The sequence below is a fragment of the Balaenoptera ricei genome, chromosome 3 (genome assembly GCF_028023285.1).
Source record: "Balaenoptera ricei isolate mBalRic1 chromosome 3, mBalRic1.hap2, whole genome shotgun sequence".
Taxonomy (NCBI): domain Eukaryota; kingdom Metazoa; phylum Chordata; class Mammalia; order Artiodactyla; family Balaenopteridae; genus Balaenoptera; species Balaenoptera ricei.
This window is the reverse complement of record NC_082641.1, coordinates 180,404,593-180,426,913: the sequence shown is the minus strand read 5'-3', so window position 1 is coordinate 180,426,913 and position 22,321 is coordinate 180,404,593. Positions and strand designations below refer to the sequence as shown.

At 58.3% G+C, this 22,321-nt stretch overlaps 4 protein-coding genes, 1 long non-coding RNA gene and 1 pseudogene across 10 annotated transcripts in view; 3 read left to right on the top strand and 3 right to left on the bottom strand.

Moving 5' to 3' along the window:
* Window positions 1-2,981: 2,981 nt before the first annotated feature.
* SMIM44 (small integral membrane protein 44) lies at window positions 2,982-3,669 on the top strand. Its single transcript, XM_059919897.1, has 2 exons — window positions 2,982-3,288; window positions 3,431-3,669. The coding sequence occupies exons 1-2, from the start codon at window positions 3,087-3,089 to the stop codon at window positions 3,667-3,669; spliced, it is 441 nt and encodes a 146-aa protein (XP_059775880.1). The 5' UTR covers window positions 2,982-3,086.
* A 159-nt stretch (window positions 3,670-3,828) lies between these two features.
* LOC132363216 (uncharacterized) lies at window positions 3,829-11,830 on the bottom strand. Its single transcript, XR_009502572.1, has 2 exons — window positions 11,355-11,830; window positions 3,829-4,278 (listed from the first exon to the last, which is right to left on the bottom strand). It is a non-coding gene; the product is annotated as an uncharacterized LOC132363216 (long non-coding RNA).
* Window positions 5,538-9,040, top strand: LOC132363214 (small integral membrane protein 24-like). Its single transcript, XM_059918817.1, has 4 exons — window positions 5,538-5,775; window positions 6,433-6,544; window positions 6,805-6,870; window positions 7,957-9,040. The coding sequence occupies exons 1-4, from the start codon at window positions 5,709-5,711 to the stop codon at window positions 8,087-8,089; spliced, it is 378 nt and encodes a 125-aa protein (XP_059774800.1). The 5' UTR covers window positions 5,538-5,708; the 3' UTR covers window positions 8,090-9,040.
* Window positions 9,345-11,641, top strand: SMIM24 (small integral membrane protein 24). Of its 2 annotated transcripts, none has more exons than XM_059918820.1 (3): window positions 9,345-9,839; window positions 9,929-10,040; window positions 10,878-11,641. In XM_059918820.1, the coding sequence occupies exons 1-3, from the start codon at window positions 9,761-9,763 to the stop codon at window positions 10,972-10,974; spliced, it is 288 nt and encodes a 95-aa protein (XP_059774803.1). In that variant the 5' UTR covers window positions 9,345-9,760; the 3' UTR covers window positions 10,975-11,641. The 2 variants fall into 2 exon arrangements, with proteins under 2 accessions (XP_059774803.1, XP_059774801.1); XM_059918818.1 differs by having other exon boundaries at window positions 10,875-11,641.
* A 2,251-nt stretch (window positions 11,831-14,081) lies between the features above and the next one.
* Window positions 14,082-20,242, bottom strand: LOC132363495 (basic salivary proline-rich protein 1-like; annotated as a pseudogene).
* Window positions 19,508-22,321, bottom strand: part of NFIC (nuclear factor I C) — a 64,981-nt gene continuing 62,167 nt past the window's right edge. For all 5 annotated transcript variants that reach the window (XM_059918797.1, XM_059918796.1, XM_059918801.1 and 2 more), the window contains one exon: window positions 19,508-20,553. In XM_059918797.1, coding sequence (XP_059774780.1) covers window positions 20,536-20,553 — 18 coding nt within the window. In that variant the 3' untranslated portion in view covers window positions 19,508-20,535. The remainder of the gene's footprint in view (window positions 20,554-22,321) is intronic.

The following is a 22,321-nucleotide window of genomic DNA, read 5'->3' as shown; positions in this document are numbered from 1 at the left end:
CCCTGGGTGGGGTGGCCTGGGCTGGAGTTCAGGGAGGGACAAGCAGGTCACAGGACATTCCCCAAATGGACTATTAAATTATTTTTGCCAAGCGATGACTCTCAGAGTGTGTTGGGGGGCCTCTGGGGTGAGGGTCAGCTGCTCTAAAGGAACATATCCTAAGTGTGGGGGGCCAGGGCGTTTGGAGAGCTCAGCTCTGGGATCTGCCCTGTCCCAGACACTGTGTGACTGACACAAGCCTGTGGCCCTGTTTCACATCAGTTCCCAGGGGTAAAATCTGCCCAGCCAGACCCCCTCCAAGGGGGTTGAGGGGGAACAGCCCTACATCCTGGCCCTCTTTAAGCCTCATCCTCACCCACTACTGGGGGCATAGGGGAAGGGGTTTAGTGGTATGACTAAGAGTCCGGGCTATGAGTTCCCATCCTACCTACCTCCCTTACTTCCTCCTCATGCAGTCTCAAGCAGCCCATTTACCGCTCTATAAAATGGGTGTTAACAAGAGAACTTAATTTTACGTGTGACGCATTTTCCACACCAAGCAGTTCTCCGTTTCTCCGTGGATGTCAGCTGGGCGTCCTGTAATTCAATTCAGTTCTGACACTGTCTACCCTGAATCAGTGCAGACCCTCCAGGTTCAGGGTTCAGTCCTGCAGGACTGCCCCCACTTCAGATGCAGGTCCCAAGTCCGGACCTCCCATACTTCTGACCGACCGGTTATGAATTGGGGTTCCCACCACCCCCTCTTCACATTTGATGATTTGCAAGAATGGCTCATAGAATCAGGAGAGCACTTTACTTAACCTGTTTATCATAAACGAGGCAAATGAACAGCCAGATGAAGAGGCACAAGGTCTGAAGGGTCGGAAACACAGGAGCCCCGTGGAGTTTGGGGTGGATGCTTTTAACCTGCTCGGAAGCTCTCCAAGCCCCTTCCTGTAGGGTTTTTAATGGAGGTTCCATCACGTGGGCATGATTTGGCAAATCACTGGCCATTGGCAATAAGCTCAGTCCCCAGCCCCTCTCCTCTCCCTGAGGGGTGGGGCTGAAAGTTCCATCCCACTAATCCCAGGGTCAGTTCCCCTGGCCACCAGCCCCCATCCCGAAGCTGCCACGCCCCCGCCCTCATTAGCATACACGCAGGTGTGGTGGAAAGGGGCTGAAAATTCCATCCCTCTAATTCCAGGGTCAGTTCCCCTGGCCACCAGCCCCCATCCCGAAGCTGCCACGCCCCTGCCCTCATTAGCATACACGCAGGCGTGGTGGAAAGGGGCTGATTATGAACCACAAAGGAGGCTCACCTCTCCCCCATCTCTCAGGAAATTACACGGTCCTGGGAGCTCCAAGCCAGGAACCAGGACGAAGACCAAACAGAGCTCTTGTTATCTCACAGCGTCACCCTCGGGCGCTGGCTGCGGGCCCCCTCCCCCATTTATCCCCTGGCCCCCAGCCCCTCTCGCCAACTCGGCCATCACTTCAGCCTTTCTCCCTTCTCCAGTTTTCCCTCTTTGCCCGTCAGCATAGACAGGCTGTAATTTCTTTTTTTCTTCTTTTTTTTTTTAATTTAATTTTATTTATTTTTTATACAGCAGGTTCTTATTTATCTATTTTATACATATTAGTGTATATATGTCAATCCCAATCTCCCAATTCATCCCACCACCACCCCCTCCGCCGTTTTCCCCCTTCAATCTGTAATTTCTTAAAAACATGAACCACCACCACCCACAGCCCTTCCTGACTCCATGACTTGCAGCTCTCTCAAACCCCGCCCCTCCTGTCCCCAGAACCGTCCTTGCCCACAGGTGACCTCCCAGTGTCCAAATATGGTGGTCACATCTCAGTCTGCGCCCTCCCCCTCTCAACAGCCTCTGACGCGGCCAGCCACCCTGCTCCTGGGAAATTCTCAGGGACTCCGCCTCCGGGCCCGCCTCCATCTCCCCGTTCCGCTCCCTCACTGGCCCAGGGCTGAGTCCTCCGGCCCCACCCACAGCCCCGCCCGGGCGGTCTCATCCACTCTTGGGGCTCCAACCCCATCTATGACCCAATGACGCCCACTGTCCTGACTCTAGCCCGGGGCCTCCTCTGAGCTCCTGACTCGGGGTCCAGTTTCGACATCTCTACTTAGATATTGATGAGGCATCCCAAATTTAGCATGTCCTTAGAATTCCTCATGTTACCTCCCAAAGTGGCTCCTCCCACAGGAAATGGAAACTCCATTTCAGTTGCTCAGCCTGCAAACATTGGGGTTTGATCAGTTTAAAATCTACCCCAGCTCTGCCCATTGCCCCCCCCCCCGCCAAGCCTCTGCCTCCACCTGGTCCAGCATCATTATTGCCCACCTGGACCAGCTCAATCCCTCCTCCCCATCCCTGGCTCCCATCCTCAGCCCACAGTCTGTCTTCCCCAGAGAAGCCACCTGAGGGCGCCCGTGAGCACCTGAGTCGGGTCCACCGTCGCCCCACAGCCTGTCTTCCCCGCAGCAGCCACCGCAGGGCGCCCGTGAGCACCTGAGTCAGGTCCCGTCCAACAAGCCCAGCAAGGTCCTGCCCCAGGGTCTTTGCACGGAATGTTTCCTCTGCCTGGAAAGCTCTTGCCTTTGGTACTCCCATGGCCGGTTCCCTTCCTCCTCTGGGTCTCTGCTCAAATGTCATCTGAACATGGGCTTGGCTGCTCTGTTGTGAACTTTACCTTCCCTCCTAGCTGTCCCACCCCTTAGACCATGGTCTCCCCCCACAGTACCCTCAAACCACTCTTTGCTTTCTAACACGATGTATCATTTACTCTAAGGTTATGCATTTCTCAGTCTACCTCTCCATCTTGAACGTCAGCTCCACGAGAGCAGGGATTTTCCCAGAAGAGGGAGCATTCTGTGCAAAGGCCCTGAGGTGGGGATGGACGTGCAGGGTAGTACCTGGCGTGGCTGGAGCTGAGCGAGGGAGGGGGCCAGTGGGCGGAAGTGATTTGCAATGTGATCCATCCAGGCAGATGGAGGCCGTGGGGGAGCCCCAAATCCTCTTACCCAAAAGCTCCTTAATACTTCCGCCCGGCGGGTCACCACCGGGCCTCTCCTGCTCCAGGTGGCTGCCATGCCAGCGCTGGCAGTCGAGGAGGGGATGGAGGGCTGGAGCCCGGCCTCGCCACTCTATGAGGAGTACCGCCCGCCGCCGCTGGACACCATCCGCCTCCCCAGGTACGCTCTGTACCTGCTGCTGGCTGCGTTCCTGGTGGTGGCCGTAGCCTACGCCATTGTCGGGCATCTCATCAAGGACCTCGCCCACGACCTGGCCGGTGAGCCGCTACCCACTTGACGAGCCTGGCTTGGGCTAGTGCTGGGCCACTTGGTGGGGGGTGTCCGAGGGCCTCTCCTTGCCAGGGAGGGGGCAGAGGGTGGCCGGGCCCGGGGATGCTCCTCACCAACCTCCTGCCTCAGACTGGGCATTCGGCCCGAAGCCGGACCAGGAGGATGCCCCCCGAGAGCTGCCCGAGAGCCCCGAGGGCGAGGACCTGGAGGAGCTGGACCTGCAGCTGGCGCTGGCCTGGCAGGTTGACGAGGACGCTGCTCGGGGCGGCGAGGGGGCCCCCGCAGAAGCCCCCGCCCAGCCCCGTCGCCACCCCTCCATCGCCTTCAAAGACCCACCAGCCCAAAGCTCCTTCTGGAAGCTGGGCTGAGCCGGGCCCTGCTCTCCAGCCTGGGAGCCGGTTCCAGCCCCTTTGGTGGTTGTATAAACTGGACTTGTGCCCATCGGAGCCCTTTCACCTTTGATCTGCGCTGTCTTGATAGAGAACGTTCTCCTTCTTGGCTGGTGGACACCAGTGGTTAGACACTGATTTTGTTTTTAATTAATTAATTTTATTTTTAATTTATTTTTGGCTGTGTTGGGTCTCTGTTGCTGTGTGCGGGCTTTCTCTAGTTGCGGCGAGCGGGAGCTACTCTTCGTTGCGGTGCGTGGGCTTCTTCTCTTTGCAGTGGCTTCTCTTGTTGTGGAGCATGGGCTCTAGGCGCGTGGGCTTCAGTAATTGTGGCATTTGGGCTCAGTAGTTGTGGCTCGCGGGCTCTAGAGTGCAGGCTCAGTAGTTGTGGCGCATGGGCCCAGTTGCTCCATGGCATGTGGGATCTTCCCGGAACAGGGCTCGAACCCATGTCCCCTGCATTGGCAGGCGGATTCTTGACCACTGCGCCACCAGGGAAGCCCTGGACACTGATTTATTTCCACACTCTGGTTTCCTCCATAGTCCCAGAGCCTAACTCCACCTGGCCTCCACCAAGCCTTTGGCAACCTGTAAACAAAAAAACACTAAGAAGATTAAAAATAATAACAACAATAATAGTGGCCAACCCTTAGCTAGAGCTTCGAATGTGCCTGCTATTGTATGCTAAGCAACCCCTTTCCTTGTATTAATATTATCTCGTTAAATCCTCCGAGGTAGGATTTATTGCACCCATTTATCAGATGGGGAAACAGAGGCACACAGCCCAGAAATGACTTGGTCGGAGTAGAGAGAACGTCTTGCAGAAAGAGGCTGGCCCAGCGACCTGCCTCGGAAAGCAGAAGCCTGCTCCGCTGGGCTCCTCCACCTCCGAATCTTCTCGGCCCCCGCCTCTCACCTCATTCCTGGTTCGGCAGCTGGATGGGTCCGTCTCTGGGGGTCCTGACTTCCTAACTAGCCTGAGGGCTTCCTTCGCTCCTGAGTTTTGCACGGGCTGGGGCACACAGTAGGAGCTTCACCTGTGCCTGCCTGGCTGGTCGAACTGGGCTTGTCCTGGGCTCCACTGAGTGGCCCTCGTGCACAGCGACCGTGGTCGGACCTCAGGAAGGGAGGGGGCTCCGGGAATGCACAGGCACTCCGTACGTCCGTGGGCAACGATGCTGGTGTTCCCCCAGCCCCCAGGCGTCCGACAGAGGTCTCAGGCCTGGAGAAGGGCCAGGCCTCCCCACCCCAGCCTTCCTGCCATGTGCTTGGGCTGTGGCTGTCCCGTGGCAGCTGGGGTGGGGTCCCCATTCGCCCGGGCAGGGCACCCTATCTAATCAGCCTGGGGATCAAGGTTGACACGCAGGAGAGCCAGGAGTCTGAGTCATCAGCTACCCCAGGGGCCCCGTTCTCCGGCCACACGGTAGCAACTGGGTTTGGAGGTGGATGGTGGCCCATCCCTTCTTGCCCCGTTTGCTCCCCCTGGAGCTGGCTGTGGGTTCCCAGGGGTCGGGAACCCAAGAGGAGCCAGTATAAGCTGGTGGTGTGAGAGACCCGCGTTTACATCTCAGTTCTGGCTGCTTCTGCCCGGCCTGACGCTCCTGGCCTCCCTGGCTTCTCTGTAAAACGCCGGTGGCAAAATTTCATGGTGCATGCAGAGAAAGAATCGTAATGATGTGTAAAAGCACTGAGCCGGGAAGGAAGCTCAGGGCCGGCTCAGCCCGGCGCCTGTGGCGGGGAGCCTGGGGGACCCTGAGGCTGGCGGTCCTGGGTGGGGCGCAGGGCAGAGGGGCCGGACTCCCGTGTTAATCATTACGCCAGGTCCAGAGTCTGCCCTCCTGGAAGGCGGGGGAGAGGGAGTGGGTGCCAACCAGGCGGGGCAAAGGGAGGGGCCCTCTGGTCTGGGCCTGCCCCGCCCCCAGACCTGCCTGCCCCCTTATCAGGGGCTGGGCAGGGTCTCCCCTGACTCTGACCGGACTGTGCACTCCCGTACCTGGAACTGCTGGATCCTCCGTGCCATGGGGACCCTGGAGACCCTTCTCCTGCTCAGCGCCCTGCTCCTGTCGCCGGCTGAGGCCCAGCAGGGTAGGGCTCCGACCTCTGGGGCGGGGGCGGGAGGACGGGTCGTGGGGATGGGCTTGGACACAGGTTCGCCATCTCCCCGTCTGATGAGAAACCGAGGCCTCCGAGAGGAGTGGGCAGGCAGAAGAGGAATGGGGTCAGGCCCCTCTTGGAGGCAGCCTCCCTAACTCCCCCACTCCCTCTGGGCCTCCCACCTCATCCCTGAGCACCCCCTCCTCTCAGAGCCCCGTCCCCTTCTCTAAAACCCATCTCTGAGGGAATCCCCTGGCGGTCCAGTGGTTAGGACTTGGCGCTTTCACTGCCTGGGACCCGGGTTCAATCCCTGGTCAGGGAACTAAGATCCCAAAAGCTGCGGCGCAGCCAAAAAAAAAAAAAAAAGAAGAAAGAAAAATTTAAAAGGACTTCCCTGGCGGTCCAGTGGTTAAGACTCAGTGCTTCCACTGCAGGGGGCACGGGTCACGGGTTCGATACCTGGTCGGGGAACTAAGATCCTGCATGCCGCAAGGCGCAGTCAAAAAACAAAAACAAAACCACCTGTGACACCCAGCCCCTTTCTAAGACCCCTCTGTCTGAGCATCCCCTGCACCCTTCGCCCCTGTCCTTTCGGGGGCCCCCCACCTTTCCCATTTCTGAGTCTCCTCTCCCCCCACCTCCTAACAGCCTCAGAGCGTCAACTGAAGCCATGGCTGGTGGGCCTGGCTTCTGTCGTGGGGTTCCTGTTCATCATCTTCATCCTCATGCTGGCCAACCGTATCTGGTGCTCCAAAGAGAGGTGGGAGCCCCTTTCCCCACCCTCCATCTCCTCCCCGCTCCCCAAAGCGCTGAGCATCCCCTCCTACCTCATGACCCTCTCTGGTCCCTTTCTTGTCTCCCCATTTCCCTGCTCCCCCTGCCCCCACAGCTCAGGACAGCCATGCAGCCCCCTCTCTTGCTTCCTGCAGTTCCCCCAGCCTGGGGGAGACTGAGGCTGAGGCTGCCCCCACTTCCCACCCTTCACCCGCCCTCACCCCTCCATCTCCATCTCTTCTGCAGAGCTGAGGATGAAGAGGAGTCCGCATTCAGAATGGATCCCTACTTGAACGAGGAAGTGGACCTGAGGTACTGCCGTGTGAGCATGTGTAGACGTGTGTGGGGGTCAGGGGGTCTGCATGAGGCCCCTCCTCGAGGAGGGAAGGGGTGGGTGTGCGCAGAGGACCTCTTTCTGTCCTTGAACACCTCAAGCACGTTCCTGCCCCAGGGCCTTTGCACTTACTGTTGGTGCTACTTTGTACACCTTTCCCCATATCTTCTGGCTGGCTCCGTCTCTCCTTCAGTCCCTGCTCAGATGTTTCTTCCTCACAGAAGCCCACCTTGACCACCAGCCTTCCTGACACTCTCTCTGCCACAGCCCTGCATCTTTCTTTGCATGTATAACCAGCTGAAATTATCTTAGTCATTTACCGGTCTCTCGACACTAGATAGTGGCTTCCAGTAAGTGAACAGAACTTAGCTTTGGTCCTGGCTCTGGCCCCAGGGCCCGGCACAGGGCCTGGCACACAATAGGCACTTAATAAATACTTGTCGAACAAGACTGTGGTGTGGGATTGTGTAGGGACTGTGCACAAGTGTGTGATTTGGTGTGGGTGTCTCTCCTGGGCTCAGCATCTCCCATGATCCTGGCTCAGGGATGCGGGCAGGGCTGGGGGCTCTTTCAGGGCAAGATCCCAATTTGGGCAAAGGCTTGGGGACAGAAGTAGGAGCTCAGGAGCTGGGAGGAGGACACTATCCTGGCTGGGAGATTCTCAGCTGAGCCCAAGATGCCTGAGGGACAGGCGTGGGCCAGACTGTGCTTTGTCTACGACCCAGCTCAGCCCCAGTAAAATGTGATTCCTACTCCCAGGATGTGCTGGAGGTGCCAGATCCCACAGGTGCTCCTAATTTGTAGTTTCCTCCCTGCCTTATTCATTCCTCCATCCATCCATCCATCCATCCTCCCATCCATCCATCCTTCCGTGGGACAATTGACCCTTAGTGTCTGCCTTTGTGAAATGGAAATAACAAGGCTGCCTTGTTAGGGCTGTTTTGGAGATTCAGCAAAGATTCTTTTTGTAAAGCGCTCATCATAGGACCTGGCACAGGTAATTGTTCATTAAATGGGAGTGACTCTGTTTCTTATTGTGGTCTGGCGCCTTTGTGTCCCTACAGTAAAGAAGACAAGAAGGGGAAGAAAGAGAAGGAGAAAAAGGCCGAGAAGGAAGGAGAGAGAAACTTGGGGCTGGAGCTGGAGGAGAAAGAGGAGCGCAGAGACCAGGAGAAAGTCAAGAACGTGGCCATGTGAAGACTCCTCAGCCGCTGCCTCCAGGCAGCCCCCCAGAGGTGCCCCTTCCACACCCTAGAAGCAATGACCTGAACCTGAAGCCACTGCAGTGACTCCATCTGGGGTTGAGAGTACAGCGTCCTGAATGAAGAGGCTTGGGACCACCCCTCCCACCTCAAGGAGGGATCTTTGTGCGTTATGTGGTCTATATGTGTTATGATTTGTACCACTTGCATTTGGAGAGCATTCCTGGTTACTGAGAAAACCCTAATCCCTGCAATTTCATGGCCCCTCCTGCTTCTACCCATTGCCTGATTTCTTTGCCCTCTGCCTGATATCTATCTGCCAGAGCCTCCTCCCTCCCACTCAGCTTCAGGACCAGTATCGGCCAGGGACTGCCTCTTGGGGAAGAGCCCTTCAGAAGCGCTACTGTCATCCCGTGGGACTTAGTTTCCCCTTGAGGAGACAGCTTTTGGGGTTGGGGGTAACGCCCAGGCAAGGGTGGGAAACCAAACTCCATGGTGCCCAGATACCCTGGGCAGATTAAGCGCTCCCCCCTGCAATCTCGATTCTGCTGTCCTGAGCCCCGAGGGCCGTCTCCAAGGAAAGCCTTGCTCCCCCCATCAACCCAGGGTTTTGGGTCACGTGACTCCATTTCTGGGAACTGGGTCTTGGAGGGTGCGGTGCCCCCACGTGCGCGATCTTGGAAAGGGACAGGGACTCTCTCCTCCCTGTTTCCAACCTCCCCCCCTCTCCTCACTTTCTCCGGGCCCTGGACCTTGCCCTGGATGTTAACCATTTCCTAATGAGAACTTTGATAAAGGCTGGCATTTAGGGCTCCCTTGTGGAGCAGGTAGCCGGGGTTGGTAGGATCCAGTCCAGAAGGCGGGGAGCTTCTGTCTGAGAATATCCCAGGATCGTCCACCAGGGGGCAGAAAAACCATAAATAAAAAAATGTAATAATCTCCCTAACAGGTGCTCCCGCTGAACGCCTAGCATCGTTATGGTCTCAGTCTCGGTCAGTTTGCAATTAGTCTCATTTTCCGGCTGAAAACACTGAGACTTAGAAAGAAGGAAGCCACTGGCCCAGCTCTCCCTGGCTGTTGCTGGCAGAGCTGGGATGGAAGCCCAGGCTGCCCAAAGGATGGGGCATGTGCAGGCTCTGGCTAAGGTCAAATTTGGAGGTTCATGTCCCAGGATGGGAGAGGGTTGGGGTAGGGGGTGTTCCTAGCTGGGAGAACTATGTTCTTTTGGTATGCTGTGTGGCCAAGAGGAAGTGGCCTGACCTCTCTGAGCCTCGAGTTGGCTCCTCTTCTGAAACGTGAGGACAAGAGTTCTGACCACCAGAGTGTGAGGCTTGAAGGAGGTGCCGGGGCTCAAGAGCCATTGCAAGACCTGGCACATAGTAGGCGCTCCGGAAATGAGTTCCCCATCTTTCCTGAGCCTCCCCTCCCATGTCCCTGGCCGTGGGGAGTGACAGGGTTAGGATGGGCCTCAGGGAGACGGGGGCTGGGACGCTTGGGACCCTGAGCCCCTCCCCATGGTGCCCGGAACCCAGTGAGGGGGCCCCACCTCCGACTTCCTGCGGCACCGGCCACATCCTGCCCTGGGGTGCCCTGCGCAGGCCACTTCCCCCTCTGGCTGGGGCGGCAACCCCAGAACCTGAACAGGGGCGAGGACAGACGGAGAAGGATGGATAGATTCTGGACGACCCCCGGCCAATTCTCCCTTCTGGCAGCTCTGGTCCCGCGGCTGGTTAAGGCCCAACCCTGTAAGGCCTTGGGAGGGAGTGGGAGCGGGGTGGGGAAGAGTCCCAACCTGGCGGCCAGGCTGCTGACCCCGCCTTGCTCCCGCCCGCAGTGGCCCAGCGGAAGCCGTGGCTGGTAGGGCTGGGGGCTGCGCTGGCCTTCCTGTTCCTCATCTTTGTCCTCACCTTGGTCTACGCCATCTGGTGCAGCGAGCCCTGGGACAGGTGGGTCCTCATCTTTCTGAGCTCCTCCCTCCCGAAATATCTAAATCTCTCCTCTCTAAGCCCCTCCCCTCTCTGAGTCCCGCCCCCTAAGCCCCTCCCCGTGTCGAGCCCCCTCTGAGCCCCTCCCCTCTCTGAGCCCCTCCCTTCTCCGAACATCCTCCAAGGAGGCCGGGCAGGACCAGGGGGTAATTCTTTGATTCAGAATCCATGGGGGCCTCACATAACCTCACTCTCTTCTCTCCTGACTACCGACCTGCAAAATGAGGGTGGCTTCCTCACAGAGAAGCCCATCCCTAATATGTGTTTCAATTGGGGTCTGTAAAGTCTTTTTGGGGGAAGGGGTCTGTAAAGCCTTTATCACCCCCACGCGAACCCCATCCATTTATCCATCCACCTGTCCTTCCCTTCTTCCCTCAAGCCGTCCATCATCCATCCATGCATCAGCCCTCCCTCCCTGTCTCCCTCCGTTTCTCTCTCCTTCCCTCCCTCCAGCGTCCAATCCTCCATCTGTCCATCCATCCAACCACCCACCTTCCCACCACCCATCCACCCATCCGTCGGTCCATCCCCCTTCTCTCTGCCTGTCCACTCACCCACGGTTTTGAAACCCCTTATCGGTTTTGGCTCATGCAGCTCAACTATGGGCTCAAGCACTTCCTTCGTGTTCAAACGGGGCCTGTGTCCTAAGCTGCCTGAGCCTCGTCGTCCCCCTCTGTACCATGGGAACAACAAGGGTGGCTGCAGGACTCAGAGGTTCTGTGAGCATTGTAAGAAGCCCGGAACACTGTCAGTCCTTATTAACTTGGGTTACCTGGGCCCTTCTTGTCTCCACAGCAGTAAAGAGAAGGAAGAGGAGACTGTGAGAAAAGAGGAGAAGGATGGAGAGGGCGACTGGGGGTTGGAACTGGAGGAGAGAGGGGCCTCCGAACCATGAAGCAATGGCAAGCTCCTTCTCGCGAAGGTTTCCCACTCATCTCCTCCAGACAGCCACCCAAAGATGCCCCAGTGCCTCCTCCATACCCATCAGCAAGGACCCGGTCCTGGGGCCAGTGAGATAACTCCATCTGGGATTCAGGGTAAAGTGCCCTTGAGTGCAGAGGACTCAGGACCTGCCCCAAGTCCCTCTTGGAGGGCTCTCTGCGTGTTACCTGGTCGCCCTGTACCCCTTCCCAAGCTTGGTCTCCACTCTTCTTGAGCCTGGAGGACACCCCTGGCGCAAGGAGCAACCCACCTCCCCGAGACCCCCTACCATCTCATATCTCTACCCAGTCTGCATCGCTGTCAGCTTTTGGCCCTTTTGATTTCTTCTCCTACCTCCGATTTCTATTGCCCTTTGGATTTCATCGGAGAAGCCAGGTCCTCCTCTTGCCCACGTGCAAGCTCTTCCAAGAGTTTTCCAGGCCTGCTTCAATGAATCCATAGGAATCACTTGTCTCCCAGCCCCTCTCCTGGCCTCGGTTTGCTGCTCCTGAACGTGAACTTTGAGCTGGCTCAGAGCAAGGCCGTTTCCTGGGAGATGAAGGCTCCTCCTACCTTGTGCTGAATTTCAGGGCACTGTTCTGGAGGCTGGGACTCCCAGGGCCTGGGGTGAGGGTGCAGGAGTGGGAGTGGTGGTGGGGGGGGAAGCAGCAGCAGCACCCCTTCTTCCTGTCCTGCACTCCTTGTGGGGAGGCGCCATGGAGAAGGAGAAGGAGTTGGAGTCCCCACTTCTTTGCTGTGTAGCCCCGAGGCAAGTAACTTAACCTCTCTGTGCCTAAGTGTCCCGTCCTGTAAAAGGGGAGGATAATAGATTCTTCACAAGTCGTCATGAGGTTTGAATGAAATACGGTCTACAGAAATCCTGAGCGCAGAACCCAGCACCCCAAAAGCGTCTAATAAATGTCGGCTTTTTGTTATGCTGAAATGGTGAAGATGGGGCGGGGCAAATGGGCCTCCCACCACAGACTCGGGGGATCCTGAAGGTCAGAGGGTGTTTTCCGACGGCAGCTCTGTGATGGCAGGAGTTTTCTGCCCTCCAGGCTCCTCTGTTCGAGGTCTGGGGCTTCCGGGTGGGTGGCACTGTTGAGGGGGTCGGGAAGGGAGAAGGGAGGGCCTCTCGGGGCTCCTCCCCTTCCGTAGGGGGCGGGACTTCCCCACTAGGGGGCGTCGGGGGCGTCTGGGGGGGCGTTCTTTTGGTTGTCGCAAGCCTGACCCTTTTATGGCGTTTAGTGGGGAGCCAGGGCTGGGAGAGCCCCTCAAAGCCAAAAACTGCTTCACCCCAGGGGCCAAATGATGAAAAACCACTGAGGCTTTCCTTGAGATTAAAGGCCAGATTGAGCCCCCAGCCCTGCTGAGACGCGGCCCCAGGATGAATCTCCAGCCCCTGGCTGAACCCTCCATCCCAGCTGAACGCCCACCCCCGGACTGAGCCCCTCACCCAAGATGAGATCCCCACCCCGCAAAGAAGCTCCTGCTAGAGCTCCCCTTCCACCCCTCCGCCAGGAGAGCCGGACTGTGGGGACGCGGGTCAGCTGACCCCTCCATCCGGGACCCGCTTTCTGGGTCCAGGTCCTAGGTCCTCCCACAAGGGGGCGCCAGAACCTCGCCGCTGAGCGCAGAAGAGCCCACCCCGATTGGGGGTGGGGCATGGGAAGGGTACGTGTCCATCTTGGCGGGGGGGGGGGGGGTCTCGGACTCCACCTCTGCCCCACAACGATTGTGTCTTCTGTGCCTGTTACTGGGCAGCAGCGTGGGGCTGCGCATCTGAGCGTCAGCGTCGGCGCACCGCACCTGGGTCCCTCTCCGTGCGTCTTGCCTTCGCTTCGTGCCTCAGTTTCCCCGCCAGTGAAAGGGGATATAAACGTCCTTCCCGGGGAGGCTTGTGGGTAGGATGGAAGGAGCCTGTGCAGCGGAGAGCTTTGACTGCACGTCTTGGGGGTCCCTGGGGGACTTGGAATGGGGGCCAGGATGGGGGACAAGGTTTCAGACCGCAGCCTCCAAGGAGGAGAAGTGACTGCCCCTCACATCCATGATGCTTCCCTGACCCCAGCCTTTGACGAGCCCCTGTGGCTTCGGGGTAGGAGCTGGACATGGATACTGCCAGCTCTGAGTGGTCAGGGGTGGTGTGGAAGAGACTGGGGTGCTGGGGTGCTAGGAGGGCTAGCAGGGGCTCTGCCCAGGCAGGTAGAGAGGGCTTTCTGGAGGAGAGGGTATTGGCACCAAGTTGTCCTGTCCTACCTCTGCTCACTGCCCTCCGGGGCTCCCACCTCCCTCCTGGGGTAAAATCCCAAGTTTTCCCCGTGGCCCACAAGGCCCTGGCTGACCTACCCCGTCCCCTCCCTGCCCTGCCCTCCTCCCTCTCTCCCCCTTGCTCACTCTGCTCCAGACACGCGGGCCTCCTCGCTGTTCCTCCAACACATCAGGCATGGTGCTGCCCCAGGGCCTTTGCATGGGCTGTGCCCTCTGCCTGGAAAACTCTTCTGCCAGATTTTCAGGGGGCTGTTTCTCTCCCTCTATTCAAATCTCTGTTTAAACATTACTTCCTCATGTGAGGCCGACTCTCCTATCCCTTATTCTGCTTCATTTGTCTCCTTGGCACTTACGTCCTCCGACATTTACTTATTTTTATTGTTTATTGTCCATTTTCCCAACTTGGAACTGTAAGTGCCAGGAAGGCAGATCATCTGGGGTGTTTTTTTGTTCTCCACTGTGTCCCCAGTACTTGGTACCCAGCAAGTACTCAGGAAATCTTTGCTGAATGAATGGGAGTTTGCTAGGTGGAAAAGAAAAAAAAAAAAAGAGGGAAGGCATTCTGTGCATTTTTGGGGCACCAACTGTGTGCCAGGCTCTGTCCTTGGAGCCAGGTAGGAGGTGGAGTTCCCTGTGCCTGGCACAGAGCAGGTGCTCCACACATGCCCGTGGAATTTGTTGATCAAAGACTCTGGGAGAATCCCGGGACTGGTTTCCTGAGGCCGCCTGCCCTCCAGCCTCTTCCCTGCACTTTGGTACGGAACGCAGAACAGTCCGAATGGAACACAGAAAGGAGGACCCAAGACAGCTAGAAAGAGTCGAAGCATAGCTTGTTTAATTTTTATACATTTTTTCTTTTTTTTTTTTGCCTTTTATTGAATCTTTTATGGAACCCCCCTTTTTCATTTTTTCTTTTCTTTTCTTTTTTTTTTGCATAGGGAAACAGACAAAATAATAACAGCCAGAGTCACTTTCTGTAACTGGTACTTAGGTAGGCGCGTCGGCGGAAACCAAAATGACTGCATAATATACAAGGTTATGATCGGAGTATGATGTGAGGGCGCAGGGCAGGGGAGCCGGGCAAGGAGAAGGTTGGGCCTGGGTCTGCTCAGATGTCCCCTTGTCCCCCATCCTGTCCCCACCTTGGGGAGGAGGAGGAGGAGGGCAGTGAGCCTGGCCCGAACCTTCTCCCAGCATGGGTTCATGAGCATGGGGTGTGTGTGTGTGTGTGTGTGTGTGTGTGCACGCACGCGTGTGTGTTGTATCCGGTGTGTGCGGCAGCAAGCGAGAAGCAGAGTAAACTATCCTGGTAATATCGGTAAAATACAACATGGGGAAAAAAAAACCCCTCAAAAAACATCTCAGAGGGAAAAGGAAATTAACAGCAACACCACCAAAAATTTTAGAAAGAAAAAAAGAGAGAAAGAAGGAAAGAAAATTCAGAGAGGAAAATGGGTCCCTCTCCCCTCTCTCTGTCGTCCCTCCCCCCAACGACACGTGTTCTGTCCGTCAGACACGGCTTGTCCCGCCCCCATGTGCGGCCCTGGGGGGTGGGAGGGTGACAAGTTGGGGGTAGGGGCCAGGACCCCTGGATGTGAAGGGGCTTTGGTTTCAGGGGGCCTGGCTGGGGCCCAAGATTGGGAGGATGGGATGTCTATGCATTTTTGGGATGGGCTTTGGGGGCTCACCACTAGAGGGGGGGCTGAGGTAGCTCCTGTCCCTTTTCCAGTGGGTCCCCTTCTAGCCAGGTGGGGTGAAGGCAGGGCTGTAGGGAGGGTGGGAGCTTGGGGGGTGTGGGACTTCCTTCCTCTCCTGGAGCCCTTATTCCTGTTGGATCCCACCTCCTCTTTCCTGAGGCCTAGGGGACCCCCAGGGACTGGGGGAGGAGAACCCCAAAGCCACACCAGCAGACATGTGAGGCACTGCTTGGGAAAAGTCTGTTTTGGTATCGCTGGCAACAAGTCCTGCTGGGATCGCTCTGGGTCTGTCTCCCTGCCTTGCCCGGGGAAGGGGCCGGGGGGGGAGTGTGGGCCTCTGGGGCCAGCTCGGACCCCACGCACTCTGAAACGCTTAGGGATACATGGATGGCGGAGAGGTGGTGTCAGTGTGGAGATGAGACCCTCAGGAAGTGTCCAAAGTGGCAGAAACAGGGAAAGATGGGAGGATGCAGGGGATGCTGGATTTGAGGATGGGTCTCTGGAACCTCTCGCCCATCACCCTCCCTCCCCCCCGCCCCACAAAAAAGTAAAAATCAGGGTCTCAGAGAATCCAGGCCAAAATAAAAAGTAGCCACTGTATAATCTGTATTATGAGAAAAAAATTCCAAAATTATACACATATATATATATATAATGTATAGTATAGCCCTACGCTGGAGGTCAAAGTACCGTCAGAGAAGCCAGAGGAGGGGTGCGTGTGTGGGGGTCCTGTGTGCTGTCTCTTCCAGGGGTCTGGACGGTTGCTCCGGGCCCCGGGATCCTGCCTCACTGGCCGCTGTCCAGCCAAATCTGCTTGCTCTTGAACACTGCTGTCTCTGGGGACAGAGAGAAAGTTCCGGAGCAGGGAGGGGGACGCTGAGGCTGAAGCTGCAGCAGCCCCCCACCCCGCCCCTTGTCTCCTCTGAGGTTCCTTTCCGGTCTGATTGTCTAGCTCAGGGTGGGAATCTGGGCTCAGAACTCGGCCAGAACCGGGGTTCCAGACCTGGGCACGGGGCACCCCGGACCCCCGCCCCAGTCAGATAGGGCCAGGTCAACTTGACCTCTCCACACCTCCCTCTCCACCCAGGTTGGGGTCCGGTGCCCTCCCTCATCCAAAGAGAGGGATGGGGGCAATTTGCATATATTGGGGAGGTCTCCTTAGTCTTTTCCACAGCAAGGGCTGGACCCCAAGGTCAGGCTGGGGGACTCTGTATGGGATGGACAATGGGCCAGTGAGCCGCAGGTTTGAGATGTCAGTTTCATGTATGTTCAAAAAAAAAAAAACAAAAACAACACCCAACCCCCTGCCTGCCCCACTCCCCGGGCATCGACCCAAACTGCAAAGGCAGGTGAGCGGGCTGGTTCCTAGTGTTTCTGCCTTATCCTGACGCACAGCTGGGGGCGAGGAAGGGCGGAGCTGTGGGGCCCGGGGCGCTGTGGAGTGCGGGCTGTGAGGTGGTCCCGGTGAAGCCCGTGGGGGAGGGGTCCTGCAGGGGCGGGCCACCCACTCCCTGTGCCACTGGCTGCTCCCACTTCCCTGGGGCGGGCAGGGAATGAAAACCAGAAATCAGCCCCCATGGAAACTGACAAGCATGGCCTTGGGCTCTCAGGCCAAAGGGCAGTTCTCAAGGGCAGTGTCAAGGCCCAGCTGAGGCCGTGGTCTGGGCTCTCCCTCTGGCCCCTGGGGCTTGCTGAGGTGACTTTTCGAAAGAAAACATGACATGAACGTATGGTGGTGGATGAAAGCCCGGGCCTGTCTGCAAGGCCCCACCCGGCTCTGGAGACAATTCTAAAGTCTGAGGTGGTGGCCGGGGAATGAATGGGGACCGTCTGCCTGGTGGATCCCCAGAGGAGATGTCTGAGGGGCCCGGGGACGGCCAGCCAGAGGTGGCGAGGTTGGAGGACCCGGCCCTTTGGTTCTCCTGCCTGGACACCCCACTAACTGCTACTGTCTCAGCTTTGGTTGAGTGAAAGGCAAAGGAAATTGGGGAAAAAAAGAAAGAAAGAGAGACAGAGAAAGGAAGGAAGGAAAATACGAGAAAATAAAACCGAGGAGAAGACAACAGCACGGCCAGCCCCCTGCCCACCCCTGCCAGGGCCTGGGACGCGGTGCCTCCGGCTGCCCCTGCCCCCTGGCCCCCCGGCCGGGCCTCCGATGGCTGAACTAGACCTACAGGTACAGACAGACAAATATTGCATATATTGGGTTCGGTTTTTGTCTTTTTGTTTGTTTCACACCAGACCCCCCTCCACAGTTACAGCTGGAAGACGTAATAGAACTGGGTGGGAGGGCAGGAGGGTCCTTCCTGCCACCCAAGGCCAGTCTCCAGGGGTGGGGTGGGGTGGGTCCTTTGGCAAGAAGGCGGGGGGCTGCACAGGGGGAGAAGGGGCTGGGGGCGGGACAGCGATTTGACCCTGAGCCAGGGGGACGCCAGCCTGCAGGAGAGGTGGGATGGGGTGGGGAGTCTGGCTGTGGGCAGGGCGGCCGCCCCATGGGCGGACCGCATGGGTTGCGGGTGCATGCGTGGCGTCTGGGGGGCTGGCCTGTGGCCCGGTGAGGGGAGAAGCCCTTGCCCGGTGTCAGGGGACACCCCTGAGGTCTGTCCGCCAGCCTCTGTGGGCAGGGGATTCGGAAACAACCCCTTTGGAGACCGAGGGTGGGGCTGGGGGGGGCGTCGCAGAGCACCAGGGGGCACCCCCAATGCAGCAGGAGACATGGAGACGCGGCCAAGGGTGGGCTGGGGGTGGAGCAAACCGTGGGGCGATTGTTCCGTGGATTGCTTTTTTTTCAGCAATGTGATTTTTAAGCGTGTGATTTTTTTTTTTTAAGCAATGTGATTTTTCTTTTTTTTAATTCTTAATTTTTTTTTTTTACAAATAGAAATACATCCCTTTTCAATTTTTACTTTTTATTTCATGTCATTGCTTTGTCTTTTTTTTTTTTTTTTAACTACACGAGCAGTGCATGCAGCTATCTGTGTGCGCTGATATTGTTTAAAGGTAATACTTATTTTTGGAAGGCAAGGCACATCATGTGGTAGAAAATTTCGTGCAAATTAGGAAACATGGAATTTTTTTAAGGTTTTTTTTTTTTTGTATCTTTTTTTTTTTCTTTTAAAGAGGAGGGAGTGGGGGGGAGGGCTGGGGGAGGGCTGGGGGAGGGAGATAGAGCCAGTATCATTCGCCATGCAGTTTCAGCCGCCGCGAGCTGACGTCAGGAGCCAGGTCACAGGAATCCTCGACTAAGCACCATGCAAAGTTAGGTAGCTGGGGGCTGCCAGGTGCCCCCTCCCCTCCCCCACCTACCCTCACCCTAAGGTTCCCGGCTGAGAAGCTTTCCGGATACCCCAACTACACAACCCCCTGCTCTCCCGGAGAGCGGCCCATGCTTTGGTCCCCAACAGCCACCCAGTGGAGGGGCCCTGGGGACAGAGGGATGGACCAAGGGTTCTGGAACCCCTCCGGACAGCGGGAGTGGGGCTGGTGGGGAAGGGTCTCGGGGGGAGGGATCGTTTCTCTTTATGATCGAGTGGGTTCGCCAAGCCCCTTGGGCTGGTTTGGGAGGAGGAAAGTCTGGTGTCTGGGGAGGTGGGGGGAGGCTGGCCAGGCCCCGGGGCACCGGGGTTTCACCGGGAGAGGGAGGGGAGGGCCAGGCTGGGAGCGGGTGAAGCGGAGGCCTGCCCAGGGCCATGGCTTTGGCCTGGGCCCGGGGATGGACGTCAGGATTCCCCAGAGCCAGGCATGGAGGAGGCCAGTTGGGGTTCAGACGGATGGGCCGGGAGGGGTCCTTGTGTTTGGGCCTGGTGACCCTAGAACACCTAACACCCCCTCCCAGGCTCCCCACCCAAGATGGCCATCCCGGGGTGGAGGCATGGATGGGGCCGGGCAGCTGGGGTGAGGGGGCACCCGGTGGCCCCAGGTTTAGTGTTTTTGGAGCGGCTCAACGGAAAATGTTTAGCAGATGGGAGGCCCCCTACAAGGCTGCAGGGAGCCCCGAGGCGCTGACCCTCCCTGCCCCCAGCCAGAACCCCCTGCCCTGTCCAGGCACACGTGGACTGCACCCGGCCTGGCCTTCTCTCCTTCTGGCGGCCCAGCTGCGATGCACCTCCCGGCTGTGCCCCACTTCGGCGGGGGGTGGGGGGATGAAAGTGCAAACCGTGGTCCCCCTTTGGGCCGGGAGGCACCAGGGAGGGGGTGTCGCTCCAGGATGTAAGGCACTGGCAGAGGAGGCGCTGACGGGGGGCACATCGCCTTCCCCAGATCCCACCCCCGTGCCCCAGCACGGCAGGACGCTGGGGGGATGCCCAGCTCTGCCCCTTGGGCCCACTGGGCGGGGTCCCATCGCTCTAGCTCTGGGGGGGGGGGCATAGCAATGAGGGGTCAGCAACTGGAGGGGCCGGGTTGCGGGGGAGGAGGTTGGAGGATGCCCACGGCCACTCGCGTCCCAGCTGGACAAAGGGGAGGGGGGGCGGGCGGTGGGAATCAGGCACTTAAACCACTCGCTCTCACCTCCCACACCTCCATGGGCTAAGCGGGGTGGTGGGGTCCTCCCCGTTCAGGGCTTGGGTGGATGGAAAGTCCAGAGCAGCTCCGGGCCCCTCCGCTCCACCGCCCCCAGCCCCTTCCTCGGAAAGTGCATTTCTTACAGTGTGTGCAACGTGGGGCCCTCCCCCGGGGGCTGGGGTGCGCTAGGGTGGCCTCCTATGCCTGGGGGGGGGGCGGGCTGGGGGTCATTTGCATAGAGATGTCTCCCAAACCGGGCCGGCACACGGGGCTTCACCAAAGACCGAGTCCCCGGCGCGCTCTGGGGCGGGGCGGAGAGGTCCACAACCGCGCGGCACTCCTGAGAGAGTATTGGCCATGCGTCCTTGTCCCCCGGCGACGCCCGGGGTCTCCCCGCAACCCTCTTCCGCCCCCGTCGCACCCCTGCTCACCCCGGCCTCCGCGGTGGCCTCTGCTGCCTGCCGCCGGGGTCCTCGCCGGCCCCCCGGGGGCTGCCTCCCCACTTGGCAAACACTGTCCCGGTGGCAGTGGCGATGGGGGCGCGCGGGAGAGGCGGCCTCGCTGGGTGTCCTGCCCCGTCGGCCGGGCACGGGCACCAGGCTGCGCTCACCTGGTCCAGGGCGGAGGTGGGGGCAGCCAGCCCTCCCAGAGCAGCAGCGAGAGGAGATGAATAACTTAGGACGCCCCGAGCGCCCGCTCCCAGGGGCGGTGGGGCCTGGCCCTCCGGTCCGGTCCGTCCGGCCGCGGCATCCCAAGAGTCCGAAGCGTTGCCATCTTTACCTTTTATCTTCTTGGTTGGGTGGGTTTATTTTTATGTGTGGTTTTCTTTTGTTTTTTTTTTTTTTCCCGTTTGTCTTTTTTTTTTTTTCTCCTTTTTTTTTTTTTTCTTTTTTTTTTTTTCCTCCTGTGTGTTATGTGTCTGTGTGTTTTGTCTTTCGGCCGGGCTGGGAGTCAGCGGGGTGTTCTTGCTTGCTCTAGCTTGCCACCGAAAACGTGGGCCGGGGGCCGGCTGTGCGGCTCCCCTCGATTCCCTGGACGAAGGAGCAGGGCGTGGGAAGAAATCTTTCTTATCCCAGATACCAGGACTGGGCGGCCGAGGGGGACACAGAGAAAGAGAAAGAGAGAGAAGGAGAGAGATGGGGGTCAGGCTCCGCCAGCCACTGCCCATACCCACTGAGGCCCCCCTACCCCCTGGGACCTGGGACCTCTGTCTCCCCTATCCCAGACCTGGCATAACCTGCTGGGTGACCCTGGGCAAGTGACTTTGCCCCTAAGCAGAGCTGCTAGATAAACCTCAGGATGTACAGTGAAATCTGAATTCTAGATAAACTATGGATAAACCTGTTAATGTATTAAGTCCATCTCATGCAACTTCTGGGATATACTTATGCTAAAAAAAAATTTTTTTTTTTAAATCCTTTATCTGGAATTGAAATCTACCCGAGCATTCTGTGGTTTTGTTTGCTAAATCCGGCAACCTCACCCCCGCACCTCATTACCCTGAGTATAAAATAGGGGAGGGGATCTGCCCACCTTGTCCGCGGAGGGTGACATTTTCCCATTTAACGGTTCCCCCAGAACCCCCATGAAACAGGGACTACTGCCCCCTGACCCCGTTTTGCAGTGAAGAAAACCGGGGCTCAGAGAGGCAAAGTAACTTGCCCAAGTCCACCAGCGTGGGAGGGGAGAAGCCAGAATTCGAACTCAGGCCTGAGAGGCCTCAGTCCTCGCCTGTCCCCCTGCCTGGGGCTGACCCCTTAGCCTGGCCTTTCCAGAGGGGGAGACTGAGGCTCCGGGTCAGGTGGCCAGGTCTGCACGGACAGCTCTGGCCGGGGTCTCCACAGGGAAGCCGCTGTACAGACCCTTCCCCTGGATATGCATCCAATTCGCCTGTGTGGGGCAGGCCTGGGGGTAGGTAACCCCCATCCCCACCCCGCTGGGGTCACAGTGGCGCTGCTCCCCTGCCCCCTGCTGTAAATCAATCGCACCCCCTCCAACCAGGCCGCCCTGCAGCCGCTGGGCCATCCCATCGAACTGGCGAACTGGCGCCATGGCTCCCAGCCCCCCACCTCCAGCCAAGTTCAAGTTCATCTTGGCCATTACCTCATGTCTGGTTTCCGTTGGCAACCAGACAGATTCTGGGCGTGACCCTCCCTGGTGGTGGCCGGCCTCCCCTAGGCCCTTTCCCTGCCTCCTCCCCTCCTAGGCTCTCTGCCCGTAACAGTGGGGGGGGGGGGGCACCCTCAACTCAACATTGTCCCCCATCAGCTGAGGGGGAGACGGAGGCCATGCGGTGCCAGTAGTGAGGTCTGGGCTCTTCTGGCATCCCCCTGGCCTGGCTGGAGCCACCAGTGTGGCTTTGGGCATGTGGCTTAAATTCCTCTGGCCCTCGGTTTGCTCATCTGCTGAATGGGCGTGATGGGCAAAGGGCTTCTGGTGTAAAATGCTCGGCCGGGTGGACCCCTTCACACAGGGGAGGGGGCGGGGGTGCCAGAGCCCACAAGAGCCCCACTCTGGGGGCCAAAGTGATGGATGGCTCAGGACTGGGGGGACTGATGGATAGAGACGGGGGTGGAGGGAATGAAGAAGGTGGGCAATTGATCAGGGAGAGATCAACCGACATCGATTGGGGGAGGGGCGCTGATTGGGGGAGAGGATATTGATCAGGGGGCAAGGCACTGACTGCGGGGAGGGCAGGAGATGGAAGGGCACGTGGTGCGGGGAGAGTAGCCGCTGCAGGCTGGGGGGGCAGGGGCGGGGGGTGGGGGCAGAGGAAAGCCAACTGGCCAGGAATAATGAAGGCGGAGGAAGTGCTGACTGGGCCAGAAAGGAGAGGCCTCTGGGCTCTGAGCC

Coding starts and splice junctions, on each gene's coding strand:
- SMIM44 (XM_059919897.1), top strand. CDS start 3,087: ATGCCAGCGCTGGCAGTCGAGGAGGGGATGGAGGGCTGGAGCCCGGCC. Junction 3,289..3,430: donor CCTCGCCCACGACCTGGCCG/GTGAGCCGCTAC, acceptor CTCCTGCCTCAG/ACTGGGCATTCGGCCCGAAG.
- LOC132363214 (XM_059918817.1), top strand. CDS start 5,709: ATGGGGACCCTGGAGACCCTTCTCCTGCTCAGCGCCCTGCTCCTGTCG. Junction 6,545..6,804: donor ATCTGGTGCTCCAAAGAGAG/GTGGGAGCCCCT, acceptor TCTCTTCTGCAG/AGCTGAGGATGAAGAGGAGT. Junction 6,871..7,956: donor AACGAGGAAGTGGACCTGAG/GTACTGCCGTGT, acceptor GTGTCCCTACAG/TAAAGAAGACAAGAAGGGGA.
- SMIM24 (XM_059918818.1), top strand. CDS start 9,761: ATGGATAGATTCTGGACGACCCCCGGCCAATTCTCCCTTCTGGCAGCT. Junction 9,840..9,928: donor GCTGGTTAAGGCCCAACCCT/GTAAGGCCTTGG, acceptor TCCCGCCCGCAG/TGGCCCAGCGGAAGCCGTGG. Junction 10,041..10,874: donor TGCAGCGAGCCCTGGGACAG/GTGGGTCCTCAT, acceptor TTGTCTCCACAG/CAGTAAAGAGAAGGAAGAGG.